The 15009-nt window shown below is 42.7% G+C and overlaps 1 protein-coding gene across 2 annotated transcripts in view; it reads left to right on the forward strand.

Annotated features, from left to right (window-relative positions):
* The window catches only part of DAB1 (DAB adaptor protein 1), a 294648-nt gene that overhangs the window by 139560 nt on the left and 140079 nt on the right, over positions 1-15009 (forward strand). For both annotated transcript variants that reach the window (XM_028488109.2, XM_055083962.1), the window contains exon 3: positions 6830-6928. In XM_028488109.2, the coding sequence (XP_028343910.1) occupies positions 6830-6928 (99 nt within the window). The remainder of the gene's footprint in view (positions 1-6829; positions 6929-15009) is intronic.

The following is a 15009-nucleotide window of genomic DNA, read 5'->3' on the forward strand; positions in this document are numbered from 1 at the left end:
CTGTAGGAATCATTCTTTTTTTTTTTTTTTTTTTTTTGCCGTACGCAGGCTTCTCACTGTTGTGGCCTCTCCCGTTGCGGAGCACAGCCTCCGGACGCGCAGGCTCAGAAGCCATGGCTCACGGGCCCAGCCGCCCCGCGGCATGTGGGATCCTCCCGGACCGGGGCACGAACCCGTGTCCCCTGCATCGGCAGGCGGACTCTCAACCACTGCGCCACCAGAGAAGCCCGGAATCATTCTTTTTAAAAACTCTTAATTTTCTAAACTGTGTATCATTACTTTCTTTTTTTTTTTTTTAGCTGTTACACAGCAAACTTTATTTTAATAGTTATGAATCTACTACAAGGCATACTAGAAAAAGGTATAAAAGACATTAAAACCATGAGTTCACAGATTATCTCCTTGGAAGAGGTTAATGTATCCTTTTATAAAAAATAATTAAGTGGGACTTCCCTGGTGGTGCAGTGGATAAGACTCCATGCTCCCAATGCAGGGGGCCTGGGTTTGATCCCCGGTCAGGGAACTAGATCCCACGTGCATGCCGCAACTAAGAGTTCGCATGCCGCAACTAAGACCTGATGCAACCAAATAAATAAATATTTAAAAATAATAATAATAATTAAGCAATGTTATAAGATTTTAGGACAGTCCTGTAATGAGCCCCCTTCTTCTGCCAAGTTCAAGTCTGAGTGCTAAATACGCAAAGGATTCCAACAGGAAGAATTCTAAATTCCAGCTTCATGACTGATAAATGCTGGTCTGGAGGATGTGACGTAGACACACAGCCACAGGGCATCCTTGAAAGAGACAGGCCATTCCACGTGGTCTGTGGGGTAGTTGGATAACTGCAGCGCTCCGTGTTCACCCACCCTGACCCCTGCTCTGCCCCAGAGCAGGACTGTGATTCACGCGTGAGATCAGACCAGAACGCAACCTCTCTACCAGCGGGTAGATTGCAGAGAGAGAGCCCAGAAAGACTGAGCCAAGGAGACCCTAGTCAAGAATGGGGATAAAGGCCTGGATCTTGATTCTTGCTGAAGTTGCTCCTTACTGAGTATGAGGCCAGGCAAATGGAGGTTTGCTTTTGACAAATATTTTAATAGAAAGACATAAAGAAACTCTCCAGTGGCCTGGTTCTCACCCAGAGCCACAAGTCTGCTGAGAACAAGAAAGAGGCTGATGCCTCTTCCCCCAGCATCCTGATAGATAGCATTCACCAGGCATGACTCACAGAGCACCTCACTGACAGCTGCCTTCATAGAAGCATGGAGGTCTCAGTGTAGGTGAGACAGGAGTTGGCCTGTGTGCCCTGAAGTTCTCCCTCTGGATTAACACTGGGCCAGACTAGCTGTACCAGGCCTGGCCAGGATTGCCGACCTTGCGTGTGTGTGTGTGTGGGGGGGGGTGTTACCTGCAGTGAAGTACCCCATCTGTCACCCCTTATAACTGTGAGGTTCCCCAAAGCCCTGGAGAGTTGGTCCAACCATAACACGCTCCTGTCAGATGCTCCGAACTTGTTGACGGTTCTTGGTTCCCAGACAATTGTCTTTCGTTATTTGCAAGTTGCAGAGAAGAATGTTGACATTTCTGCTCCCAGTAGTGTTTCTTTAAGAAACACAGAAACATAAATGATCGATTCTCTATTTGGCCACTTGCCCGGGAAGGAAAGACAAAGAAGTACAAAATGCCTGTTGGCCTTGCAAAAGGCCCACTTGTTCATGTCAGGCCATAGGAGAAATTTTTTTTTTTAATCTGTTTTTCTTTGCTAGGCTCTCTGAAGCTGGTGCCTCTTCCTGTTTTAGAGAGTTTTCTCTTGGATTATAGAGATTTAAGAGGGGATTCATAATGTGAGTATGAGTGAGCCATTGCCTGTCCACCAGCGAAGCCTCATTGTCATTGTATTTTAATTTAGTCAATAACGCACTTTTACATATATTATCTCTTTCGCTCTTATGAGGTAGCTATTAGCCTCCCTGTTTTGTAAATAAGAAATCTGCAGCTCACGGAAGTTAGAGGATTTGCCCCAGAACCTTCATTTAATCTGGGATAAGCCCAGAGTTTAAGCCTGTATCTCCAGATGCCCAGTGTTTGATAAGATATAGTTTAGTGCTTCATTCTATTCTGTTTTGTATCTGCGTTGAATCTATCTTGGTTCCCCAACTAGAGTTTAAGCTCCTACCAGTAAGCTACATAGCCCCACATCACTGACTTCCAAAGCAGTCAACTTTCAGAGGTATCGGGCAAAATGGTGGTGGTTGAAGCTATGGGAGAGATGGGCTGATTCCAGAGCCCTAAGTAAATCTATTAGTCAGGGTCCTGTAAGAAACACCCAGCCCGACTAGGTCAGACGAGGATACTTTAATGCAGGAGTGACATACAAAGGTTAGGCAAGGTTAAGGTAGCAAACGAGCTGGTGATGCCCTGGAAACTAAAAACAGTGGGACGTTGTTACCATCCTCGGCTGAGATCTATTTACTGGCATCCAGGGAGGGCGAGATTGAGGACAAAGTCCCTTCCCTCGCCAAGCAAAAATAAGCTACTCCTGGAGATTGTAGAACAAGGATGGGAAGGAGGCTGGATGAAATACCCTGACCTCTCTCCTTCCACCCTCTGATCTCCTGTCTGTGCCTTCCTGGGTGGAATCCAGAGGGCAGGAAGCTCAGAGGACCTGGCAATGCAGACCACAGGGGCCAGTCTCTGGGCACAAAGCAGGGCAGAGGAGGATATTTGTATTCTCCTTCTTACCTCGGAAAAGTGAAACTTAGGATGAGTTTTCCCCAAAAGATCTACAACTGATAACCAGTAGGGCTGAGACTGGAGACCAGGTTTAGTTCATGGAGCTTTCTGGAATAGCATTCTAGGTTTTCAGCTATTCAGGTTGCACACCAGCTTGACGTGTTCCCTGGAGATCAAAGTCATCCCATCATGTGCATACACCCTGCTGGGTGAGGTTTCTCAGAGTCCTTTCCTGTGCATCAACTTATTGGATTCTCAGGGCAACCCCTGAGCTGGACAGGGCAGGCTATCAACCCTGCCTGGCGTGCCTGACCCCATCCCTGTGTATAAAATCCTCCAGCAAGATGCTGCCTCTGTGTGACTCCCTTAGGGACACCTGCACCAGTCATTCCATACAGTGCCCAGCACATGGCATTGCTTCATAGAATCAGTATTAGTATTAGAGGTGACGGTCACAGTCATTTGCTGAGCTCTCCTTGCACGCTGCACTCCATGCTAGGTGCGGTACGTGCACGCGTCACTCTTAGGAAGTAAGAAGTATTCTCATTTTAGAGTTCTCCTTCACTACTGAGTTGGGAAGCTGGTGGTTCCACCTTTTTTTCATCCATGCCTCCCCAAAGAGCCCTTCCAGAGGGTTATAGTAGAAGGAACCCTAACACCGGAATTCGAAAGGTCACTGTTTGAATTCCCTCTATATGTCTTCTTAGTTCCTTGAGGTTTGGGGTGTTCGCTTGGCCCCCCGATCTTATGTTTGGTCATTTGTAAAATAAGGGAGGTAATTTTTCCTTCCCAGGAATGTGGGATGGGCTGAATTATATGACGTGTAAGAGAACTCCTACCATTTGGTAGGGACCCAAGAAAACATCTGACTCCTTCATTTCCAGGTTGCCAACAGTGACTTTGTAGGTCAGGTGGCTAATATTAGGCACAGAAACCCCAGAAGACACCTACATCCATATCTTCCGATTCCCCAGCCATCCCTGTCCCTTGGCCCTTCCTCAGTTCTACATAACAGCACTGAATCATCTGTGGGGAGGTGAGCCCCTGCAGTGTGCTGTCTGGTGGCAGGCTTGCTTGGACTTCATGCAGTTTTTCAGGGCTTAACTCAAGGTCCTGTCTCTCAACATGCCTGGTAAAATTGGAGTTTTATTTCCCCAAGGATCACACCATGTGGATCATCCTTCTCTCTTGCATTTGTCCTGGGAGGCTGTACCATCAGCAGCCCCAAGCAGAAGTGCTCCTGCAACATGCACACTGGCTCTTTCCATCCCTCTTTATCTGCAGCCACCTTCTGCCAGGGAGTTCTTTGATAGCCACTTGGTCAGCATCACTGTGTGCTGGGAATTAGCACAGTTTGATGTTGTGGTAATTCTAAGAGCTAGGGGTTGTTAGGACCATCTTGGAGATGGGGACATTAAAGCTACTCTTCTTGACCAAAGGTGCAAGCCTCTCCCCACCACGAACTGTGATGTCTTCATGTTGGGAGGACTTAAAAAAGAAAGAGGGGCTCCCTGCCCTTTGACACAGTCCTTCCAGTGCTTCCATTTATAATGGGGCTTCCATTATGATGGCGCTCCTTCTTGTTGTCTCTTCTGCGTAGGCCTGGATAGTGAAGTTGAAGGTTAGGCTGTGTAGGGATGGCAGCATCAGTTATTTTACTCCAAATCCAGCTAGGAACACAGATTTCAAATCAAGTTTTCCTAAGTTCAAAGCCTGGCTTGTTCATTACCCAAGTGAGGGGAAAGTCACTTCACTTTTTTGAGTTCCTTTTTTATTCCAGGCTCCGTTCTCGACACTGGGCGCGTAGAATGAATAAAGCGAAGTTCTGTGCCCAGTTGAGCTTTTGTTCTGTTGGGCAAAGGCAGACAGTCAACAAATGAATATACAATATGCCAGTGGGTACGACAAGGAAAAAAGATGCAGGGGGAAAGAATGGGATGCAGTTTGGTGTAGAGAGTGGAGGGGTCAGAGGCCGTATCTCTGATCAGGTGACATTGAAGAGAAATGAGAACTACCCCTGGGATTGCAAAGACATACTTTGACCCTTCTCCCATGTCCTTAAAACCATCCCTCAGTGAATTTATGGGAAAGCAAGCAGCACGCTGAGGAATCTAGAAACCTTTGAACAAGAGCAAGTGTTAAAGAGACAGGAGACTTTGCTTTGGGGTGAGTCACTCTCTTTAACTATTTAGAGGGCAGTCATCTTATGTCAGTGAGTACCATCCCTGAAGGGTCAAAAGAGGAACACTGGGTAGGGTTACAGGAAAGAGATCTGGGCTCGCTAGAAAGAAGACACACGTAAAAGGAATAATAACTGCCCCCTGCACCAAGAGTCTTGAGAGTGGACCTGTGGTCTCAGCTTTCTCACCAGCTCTCTGTACCATCTTGGGACTGTCCACCCAGCTTTTCAGACATCAGTTTTCTCATCTGTTGGTAGAGGAATTTGGACTGATTAGTTTCAAGGTTTTCTCTGACTTTAACATTCTGTACATCCACATGTCAGAGGTGCTTAAGAATGAATGGGAGACTCCTGAGGGGGTGAATTTCCTACTGGTACCAAACAGGAACTGGACCTCGAACGCTAAGGGACAGTCATTCATTTACTAGAAGAAGTTAATTTTTATGACATCCCTACAGTGTACCAGGTGTTGTGCTAGGTACTTTCCATAAGTTTTCATTTAATTCTCTCAAACATGCGAGAGAAGTATTTACACTTGAGAAAGTAGAGTTGAGAGTTAAGTCACTTGTCCAGGATCACAGCCAGGAGTATGATCCAGATGTTTCCATTCTGCAGACTATTTCCAGTACCCAAAGGGAGGATAATCACACAACCTCAGGAGAATGCCCTTTCCTTGCCTTCTGGTCATACCTCTCACTCTGTTTGCTGAGACTGAGGTCGAGAACATGCTGTTCTGAGAACAGCACAAAGGACTTTTATCTCTTGAAAGTATGAAATCATGATTATTTTAGACTTTTCTACTCCTAAAGAAGTCCGGAATGATAACTGTTGAGAATTGGGCTTACTCACCCTCTGTGGAGGCTAATAGGGATGAAGGGGCTGGAAGCCTCAAAACATCTAATGCAGAGCCTGCAACAGCCGTGGAGTGTAAATTCCTTGAATGTCCTCATCCTCTGAGTTGTACCCTAATATGATGCCCATGCTTGCCTGTAACTGGCCACCACAGAGGCTGATTTTAAAAAGCAAGTGTCTTTACTCTTAACTTGCATAATATCAACTTTGGCGAGGACTGTTGATAGCACATTCATGTAACAATAATTTCCTGAGTGTCTCCTGACCTTCAGCGACAGTCCACGGACTGTCCTGGGTCCGAGGAAGAGAGCGGTGAACAGAGTAACATACCTACCTTTTGTGACATCTACCTTCTAATGGACTCATACACATGTCTTCAGTTTACAAAAAATTTGGAAAAGTGGGGAAACAGATTTTTGAGGAGTGCAATGCACTTGGTAGGTACTTTCCTTGAAAGCACAGGAATGATTGGAAAAATGGTAGAAGAACACACAAAATGTGTGGGTAAAAGCTGCAAACCTTAGGCATATGACCATCACATTTTTCCAAACAAAATTGACACATGCAGTCTGGCAATATTTTTTCTTTTCTTTCTGATCTCTAAAATTAATTCATATAAAAACTTTTCCCAGAAGTATAAAATTAAAATCACATTTAGGAATGTATTCCATGACTCTTCTTTATTTAAAAGGTTAAAACCATGTCTAATACAAAACCCAGCAAAGATTTTAACAAGAGGACCATATTCTGTTTATCCCGGGGTCTCGAATTCTGAACTGAGCATCTAGGCACAAAGTAGGCACTCTATAAATCTTGGTTCGTCCAATGAATACATGTTCAAATATCTATTTCTACAGTTTTCGAGCAGTGAGGACAAGTATTACCCTAAAACATCAAGAAAATGCAAGCCCGTCGGGGAAGGCAGCATGGAAATGGGGAGGGAATGGAGTGTGCGTGATTGGTGGCTTTGGTTCATGATATCTGACATGCCTTTGCTTTGGGACCGGAGGGGATTTTCAAATGAAAACACTAAAGTAAAAACCACATCCTTCCTTTCAACAGGGCGTTGTTGCTGGCGCTCGTTCCAAAGGAGAACACAAACAGAAAATCTTTTTAACCATCTCCTTTGGAGGAATCAAAATCTTTGATGAGAAGACAGGGGTAAGTAAAAGAATAACATGGCATGGTGAAATTGAATCCACTGACAGATGTGCCCTTAAAAGCCTCTACTCTCTGGGCAGGGATATCAAACAAGCATAAAAACAGATAAAGCAACTGACAAACTTGATCAACTGTGATTGGCCATCAAAGGGAGGCTCTCCCCTGACTTGGCCACAGTGTGACTGCACCAACACAGTGTGACTGTGTTTCTTACAGTGTAATTGGGATAAAAGTGTCACACAGTCCTGGTAATGCAATAGGGAGATTGATGTGCTTTGAAGAGCGGTGGGTAATGTGACAGTTTAAGTTAAATTTCTTTGTGTGCTGGCAACTTTAATGACATGCTTCCTAGAGGGAGACGCACGGGGGTCATTTGACTTGGTCAAAGCATCCAGACTCTCTTGAGTTGAACCTGTGGCACCTTGCAATTGCTGTCATCAAAAAGAATAAATGGAGTTTTCAATCTTGAAAAAAATCTATCACTGCATGATCAGGAAATGTAAGGGCTGATCTGTTTGTTAAACCCACTGAAGTAGTGGTTTGTATTTTCATCAACCTCCCGGCAGCAGTTAGCTCCCAGCTTCATCCCCGGGACTTGCCTTGCATTGTTGGCCTTGTTCATTGATGGTAAGGGAAAAACAGAAAAGCGTTCTGTTCTTTGATCTGTTTTGTCCAGAGAGCAAGAGTCAAATGGACATGTTTTCCTTTTATTCATTCAATGCTTTATATAGCTTCTAACACACCTCCACCTATATCACCTCCTGTGAACTTCACAGGTAATTTGTCAAGCGCTGTACAAACAATATTCAACTAGCCAAGTTACCTAACCTTGTCATTTTGCATTATAATTTTCTCGCCTTTGTTCTGACTCATATTAGGATACCAGTGGGTAGTAGGATGATAATTTAACAGTAAAAAATGAATTTTCTTGAAGAAAAGTTATTCCTGAATAATAATAGCACAGACATTTGTACACCCATGTTCATAGCAGCATTATTCACAATGGCCAAAAGGTAGAAGCAACCCAACTGTCCATCTGTGGATGAATGGATAGACAAAATATGGTGTGTGTGTGTGTGTGTGTGTGTGTGTGTGTGTGTGTGTGTGTGTGTGATGGAATATTATTAAGCAGTAAAAAGGAAGTTCTGACCTATGCTACAACATGGAAGACATTATGCAAAGTAAAAAAAGCCAGTCACACATAGACAAATTCAGTAGGATTCCACTTAAATGAGGTATCTAGAGGAGTCAAATTCACAGAGACAGAAAGTAGAATGGTGGTTGACTGGGCCTGGGGGGAGGGGTGATAAAGAGTTAGTGTTTAATGAGTACAGAGTTAAAGTCTGGGGAGAGGGAAACAGTGCTGGTGATGGATGGCTGTGATGGCTGCTCAACAATATGAATGTACTTTATGCCACTGAACTGTGCACTTAAGAGTGGTTATAATGGTAAATTTTATGTTATGTATATATTACCACAATAAAAAAATCTAGTAGTAATAATTACCGTTTGCTGAGTACATACTAGGTACATATTAGTCACTTTGCATACATTATTCAGTTTTGTCCTCACAAGGGTCCTATGAGAGAGTAATAATAACAGGCACTGCGTCAAGCACATAGTATGTTCCAGTCATTGTTGTACGCCCTTTAGAAGTACCAATCCATTTAAGCCTTACAGCAACCCTATGAGTCGATAGTGTTGTTATCTCCATTTTATAGTTGAAGATATTAAGGAGAGAAAAGGATATGTAACTTGCTGGAAGTAGGTGGTGGTGGAGACAGGATTACAACCTAGGCAGTCTGGCTTATGAGTCCAACCACAATGTCTGTTATCTCTCAGGGTAAGTGACTTTCTCATGTTCATCCAGCATGTAGGAGGCAGAGCTGGGATATAGCCTCCAGTTGACCTGAGTCAAAAATCAAAGCAATTGACCTCTATGTTATAGGAAAGGTGGACCTACCTGGGGATGCCTTGGTAAAGGGAGTCTAGAACGAGAACACAAGCATCAGGAGTCAAGGAGTTTGAAGGCAGCAAGATTAAGAGCCTCATGTAAGCCTCTTCTGCTTTAATAAAAGTACGGTTTCTAAAATTAGGGAAGATTTTCCTTTTCCTGGCCAGACTATAGTTTGGAGACCTGTGCTCAGTTCTGAACCTCACATTTAAGAAAAGGTACAATCGAATCAAAGTATATCCTGATGAGGGGACCAGGGCAGTTGGGGGACTGAAAACTATGCTGGGCCAACACTTCTGAACACAGATGTGGCCACGTGGGATCCTGGGTAACACACAGGAGGCAGAGAGCTTTGGGCTTGTAGAAACTTGGAGGATATCATTGACCCCTTAGCATCCTTCATGGTAGGGATCCAAGGAGTGTGGATCAAGCCTAACTGAGAGATGCTTTCACAAGGATTTATATGCCCAATATACGTCATCATCTCTAGTCTCTTCCCAAGTCCATGCCTGCCCATCACATGACACTGGCATCACCAAAGGGACTGGAGTAAAGCAGAGTATCAGGTATTTTATTTTGTCTAGGGCCATGTTTTTGGCTTTGCTATTCCATCATATACCCTACCATCAAACAGTTCTCATCACCAAACTTTAACTAATGAGAAGAGGTAGTTTATATTCTTTACCTTTCTCTAAATCCTCACTCAAGGATGGCTAATCTGGCCCCAAAGAAAGATACCACCAAACCTTATAATGTAATTTTTTGATTCTTTATCTGGACACAAAGAGACCAGCAGTAAAGTCATTATTTCAGCTCTAAGCCATTTGGCTTTGTTGAAAAAAAATGTCATCTCCTAGTGGAGAATCGGGATGAAGGCAGAGTTAAGTGTTTTCTGTCTGGCTTTGTCTGCTCCAGTTCTGTTTGATTAACCTTCGGCCCTGTATCATTGGGCTTCTGCTACCCTAGCTTGTTAATTTGTCTCAACACAAGCCTGGGGAAAACTGGTGGAGAGAATCGAACGTTTAAGCCGGAAGTAGAGAGGAGGGTGGGAGCAAGGCACTCCATATTAATAGCGTTCATCTCTCCAAAGAGTTGTCTAGAAAAAGAAGCTGACTTGTTCTGTGTGACTCAAGGGACAGAACCGAGACCAGGTGATAGAAGTTTCTAGGAAGCAGTTTCAGTTTATGAGGAAGAAAAATTTCCTGCAAGTCAGAGCTGTTCAGCATGTAGATGGACCACCTTCTGTGCCAGGGAGTTCACCAGCCCTAGGAGGATTCAAGCAACAGTCATATTATGGGGATATTTTGGAAGGAAGTCAAGTAGAAGGTGAGATGTTGACCGAAGTCACATCTTTGGGGAATCACCAAAGTTGTTTCCCCAGACTAGTTTAATAGTCTGTTTCTCCCTTAAAGTTAACCCCATCGATGTGATTTATCTTCAGATAAATGGAGGTTTTTCAAAACCTCCATTGGAGATTATGAACAGGAACAGTTTACTGAACCTTTGTCGTTGCACAGCAGGGGACCGGCTGAATTATGCAGGATAAGAGTCTAAGTGAAGTGTTTTGTCCTACATATCAAAGAAATGGAAAACTAGGTCTTTGTCATTTGGAATGACAAATTTTAGTTGTTTATCATGTCTAAAGTATTCCTGCTCAAGCTTGGCTGCACTATTTTTTTTCAAAACCAAGAAAAAAAACATTAGCAGAACGTGACAATAGCTACAATTTTAAAAATCCAAAAGCTGTCAGAAGCGTTTTGATCCCAATTAAAGAGACCCTTTGCAGCAATTTACACCTTGTCTTGAATTTCAAAGAGTTCTTGATCCCAACCCTTATGTGAGTAAATTTTATTATTAGTATGTTGCAGGAAATAAATCAATATCAAAAGCTGTTCATATGTTCAGATATCTAGGTATTGCTAATATGTCAAAAGGATCAGTGAGAATGCAGAATATGTCATAAATGAACTCATTGTCACTAGTAATAGTAGGAGCTAGCAGTAGCAGTAGGAGTAGAAATGGGTTCATGTCAGTATGTTACTAGGTCCTCAAATCAGACCAGTGGACACCAAGGCAGGAGTGATGTCATCTTCATTTCACAAATAAGGAAACTGAGATTCTGGGAGTGTTCCTGACTTGGCTGGAGACTCAGATCAGACCTTCCAACCCCAAATCCTATGTCTTTCCAGGGAAACTCACTAGCTTTCTTCTCTCCTCACTTATAATTTTATTCCATAGAATTATTATAATTTGTGCCATTAAAAAATCAGAAATATTGGGACTTCCCTGGGCGCTCAGTGGTTAAGAATCTGCCTGCCAATGCAGGGGACATGGGTTTGAGCCCTGGTCTGGGAAGATCACACATGCCGCAGAGCAACTAAGACTGTGCATCACGACTACCGAGCCTGTGCTCTAGACCCCATGAGCCACAACTACTGAGCCCACATGCCGCAACTACTGTAGCCGTGTGCCTAGAGCCCATGCTCCACAACAAAGAGAAGCCACTGCAATGAGAAGCCCACGCACCGCAACAAAGAGTAGCCCCCTCTCACTGCAACTAGAGAAAGCCCGCGCGTGGCAACGAAGACCCAACACAGCCAAAAATAAATAAATAAATAAATAAATAAATTTTAAAAAATCATAAATACTGCAGGAGCCTAAAGATGAGTCTGTTTCTCAGGATAGAGGGCAGTGATCTCTATCAACTTTTCCAGATAATGCAACATCTTGTTGCCACAATCACAGATGGATTTTGCTTGTTCATTTAGTTTAGCCAACACTGATTTGGCACTATTATTTGCACCATTCTAAGTACATTATAGCAGTTCTATGAAGTAAATGCTATTATCATCACCATTTTACAGATGAGAAAACTGAGGTCCAAATAATTAATTACACAGCTCTCAAGTGACAGAGCTGAGATTCAAACCCAGGTAGTCTCGTCCAGAGTACTTAATGCTAGTAATATATCACACCTTTCTTAGTGTGTTTGGGCTGCTATAACAAAAATACTATAAACTAGGTGGCTTATAAACAGCAAATGTTTATTTCACAGTCCTAGAGGCTGGAAAGTCCAGGATCATAGCCCCAGGATTTCGTGTCTGGTGAGAGCCCACTTCCTCATAGATGGTGCCTTTTTCTGTGTCCTCTTATGATGCAAGGGGGAGAGGGGGAGGATGCTTACTAGGGCCTCTTTTATAAGGGCAGTAATCCCATGTATAAGGGCTCCACCCTCATGACCTAATAAGCTCTCAGAGGCCCCACCTCCTAATACCATCACCTTGAGGGTTAGAATTTCAGCATATGAAATTTGAGGGGATAAAAGCATTTCAGACCATAGCAATATCAAAGTTTATAAATGATTTCCTTTTATATGTATTACAGCAGATTGAATATTATCCCTGTCTGACTGTCACCATTATTCACTTTCATTTTAATGAGCTTTCCTGAGTGAAGGTAAAAGGGGTGGAGTTACAACTGGGACTGTCTTGTGGATAGAATGTTGGCAGTGTAACCAGTACATGGTCAGGCAAGAGCGTATCGGATGCCTGTTTTACGCCACATGATTATCTGTTTCCTGAGGATTCAAAGATGAAGAAGATGTGTCCTTGCCCCTGAGGTGTTCACAGTCTGGTGGTGAAACCAGACTCACAAAATGAACTGACAGCTGCTGAGACACAGGTGTGAATGGAGTTGTCGGTACTCAGGGGATGGAGACCGAGCTTTGCCTGGAATAGTCAGGGGTTTTCACAGAAAAGGTCACACTGACTTGGCAGTGGAGGAGTGAGTTGGAGAGGACCAGGTAAACGAGTCAGGGAAGAGAAAAACGTATTTCTAAATGCACAAATGTCTAAAGGAGAAAGATATGTGTGTGTGTTCATTTTTCCCTTCAGGAAATATTTATTGAACACATCTGTCAACACACATATGAACAAGGCTGTATCTTTTTGTTCATCACTGTTATCTATCTGGTTAGCACATGATGTCCACATAGTAGGTGCTCAGTAGTACTTATTGCACAGAAAATAAAATGACTTAGTGATTACGACTCAGCAAATGTACACAGAAAAACTAGGGCATAGCAGGGGAGAGGTGGAGAGTGGCCCAGGATTGAATATTGTCCCTCATAATAGAGGGGTAATGATCTTTTAACTGTAATGGCTGCACTTACATTTCATGGCTGATTTAATAATTTATTCTTCAGTGAAAACCAGGTATCACCTTATTCGTGTCTCTTCAAAAACAGGACTGTTCTTCCTTTATTTCTAACTAGATATTTTGAGTGGACTTGGGGAGAGCAGCTGAGGTGGAGCAAAGGAAACTGGTCCTAGGGAGGGAGACAGGTAGGAAGATGAAGGCGTTGCAGAGCAGGATGCTGGGACCTGGGACACCCCTGTCATCCTGAGAGCCACTGAAACAGTACATGGGACTCTCACAAGGTGACTAGCCTATAAGCAGGACCGTCTATAGCAGGCTTTTGTGGATTCTGTCTCATTCTACACCCAACAATTCTTGGAGGTTTTTTTTTTTTTTTTCTTTTTTTTTTAATTTAGTTTTTATTTTATATTGGAGGATAGTTGATTTACAATATTGTGTTAGTTTCAGGTGTACAGCAAAGTGATTCCGTTATACATATATCCATTCTTTTTCAGATTCTTTTCCCATACAGGTTGTTACAGGATATGGAGTAGAGTTCCTTGTGCTATGCAGTAGGTCCTTGTTGATTATCTGTTTATTCCCCCCTTTTTACAGATGAGTCATCTAAGGTACAAGTAGGGTGAGTGGCTTGCCCGAGGCTACTATGAGTAGCAAGAATTGAAATCAAATTCACATTTATAACTCCTAAGCTTGTTTTGTTTCTTTTACTCCAGAGATTCTTCGCTTGACTGGTTCTATCCCCAGAAGGGGCTGCTTTGGAACTTAATGTAGGCATTTTGGGTGGTCACGGCTTTTGGGGAAGGGGGTGGTGATGCAGGAATTTACTAGGGGCAAGGATGCTAGCCACTCTGCAATGTACAGGACATTCACACACAACACAAATGTTTCCTGTGCCGTATGACTTTAAATGTCTTATCACACATTCACATAGATGAAAAACCTGTTTATAATTACCTTAATCTAAAACCTAACTCTACTTTATCTATAAAAAAGTGATTTTGTACAATATTCATAGTAGTGAGTTTTCCAGAAATGCAGCTAAACAGAGAGAAAGATGTGCTTTGTTCTGTTGAATCCTCATCAAGAGTTGGTCATCACTTTGGAAAACCACTCCCCTGTGATGCTTTTCATATTTGAGTCGCCAACAGGGCACTACTCCGTCAGTTTCATGTATAGCTATCGTGTTCACCATAACTCGACTTATATGGCGCATCTTTAAAAATGTCAAATATAAAGGGAAGAGTTGAATGACCTCTTAAAACTGAATTTATTCATTATAAGAAAGCACAAACATAAGACAGTGTCATTATGTTCTTCTATTGTAGTTGTAACTAAGCCTTTGTATGTAGAAATTCATATTATTTTTTATTAGAAATCATCTTCTTTTATTTCTCCTTTATAAGTAGGATATTTTGACTTGCTTAAATTTCATGTGTACAGGTAGATTATATAATCATTTCCAGATAATAAAAGAAGAATTACAAAATATTGGTTTATAAGAAGGAGGTGTTGGGTCAGATAAGGTTAAGAATCCCTGTCTAGACCATGCTGCCATTTTCATTGGTTCATTCATTCCACAGATGCTTATTGAGTGAAAGGGATATTCTACGTGATGGATAGGGATGAACTAGCCTGAAACCTTTTCTTCAAGGAACTTACAACCTAGGAGGCAAGACATATGTATATAACTAAAAGCTCAAAGCAAGAATAACAATATGATAAGAGAAAAATATGAAATTATCATGAGAGTTGAAAAGAAGAAATGATTTCTTCCATCTGAAAGAAATATGGAATGATTTAGGAACAAAGGGCTGAACTTTGAAGGATGGGCAGGGTTTCACGTGAGAGATATAAGAGGACCAGTATCCGGGCAAAGGGAATTATGGGGAGTGTTTACTAAGGCCCTAAAGTGAGAAAGTCATGAAGAAGGGCAGGTGTGGAGAAGAGTTCAGATGTCTGGATATTCTGG

This window comes from Physeter macrocephalus, chromosome 4 (genome assembly GCF_002837175.3).
Source record: "Physeter macrocephalus isolate SW-GA chromosome 4, ASM283717v5, whole genome shotgun sequence".
NCBI classification, from domain to species: Eukaryota; Metazoa; Chordata; class Mammalia; order Artiodactyla; family Physeteridae; genus Physeter; species Physeter macrocephalus.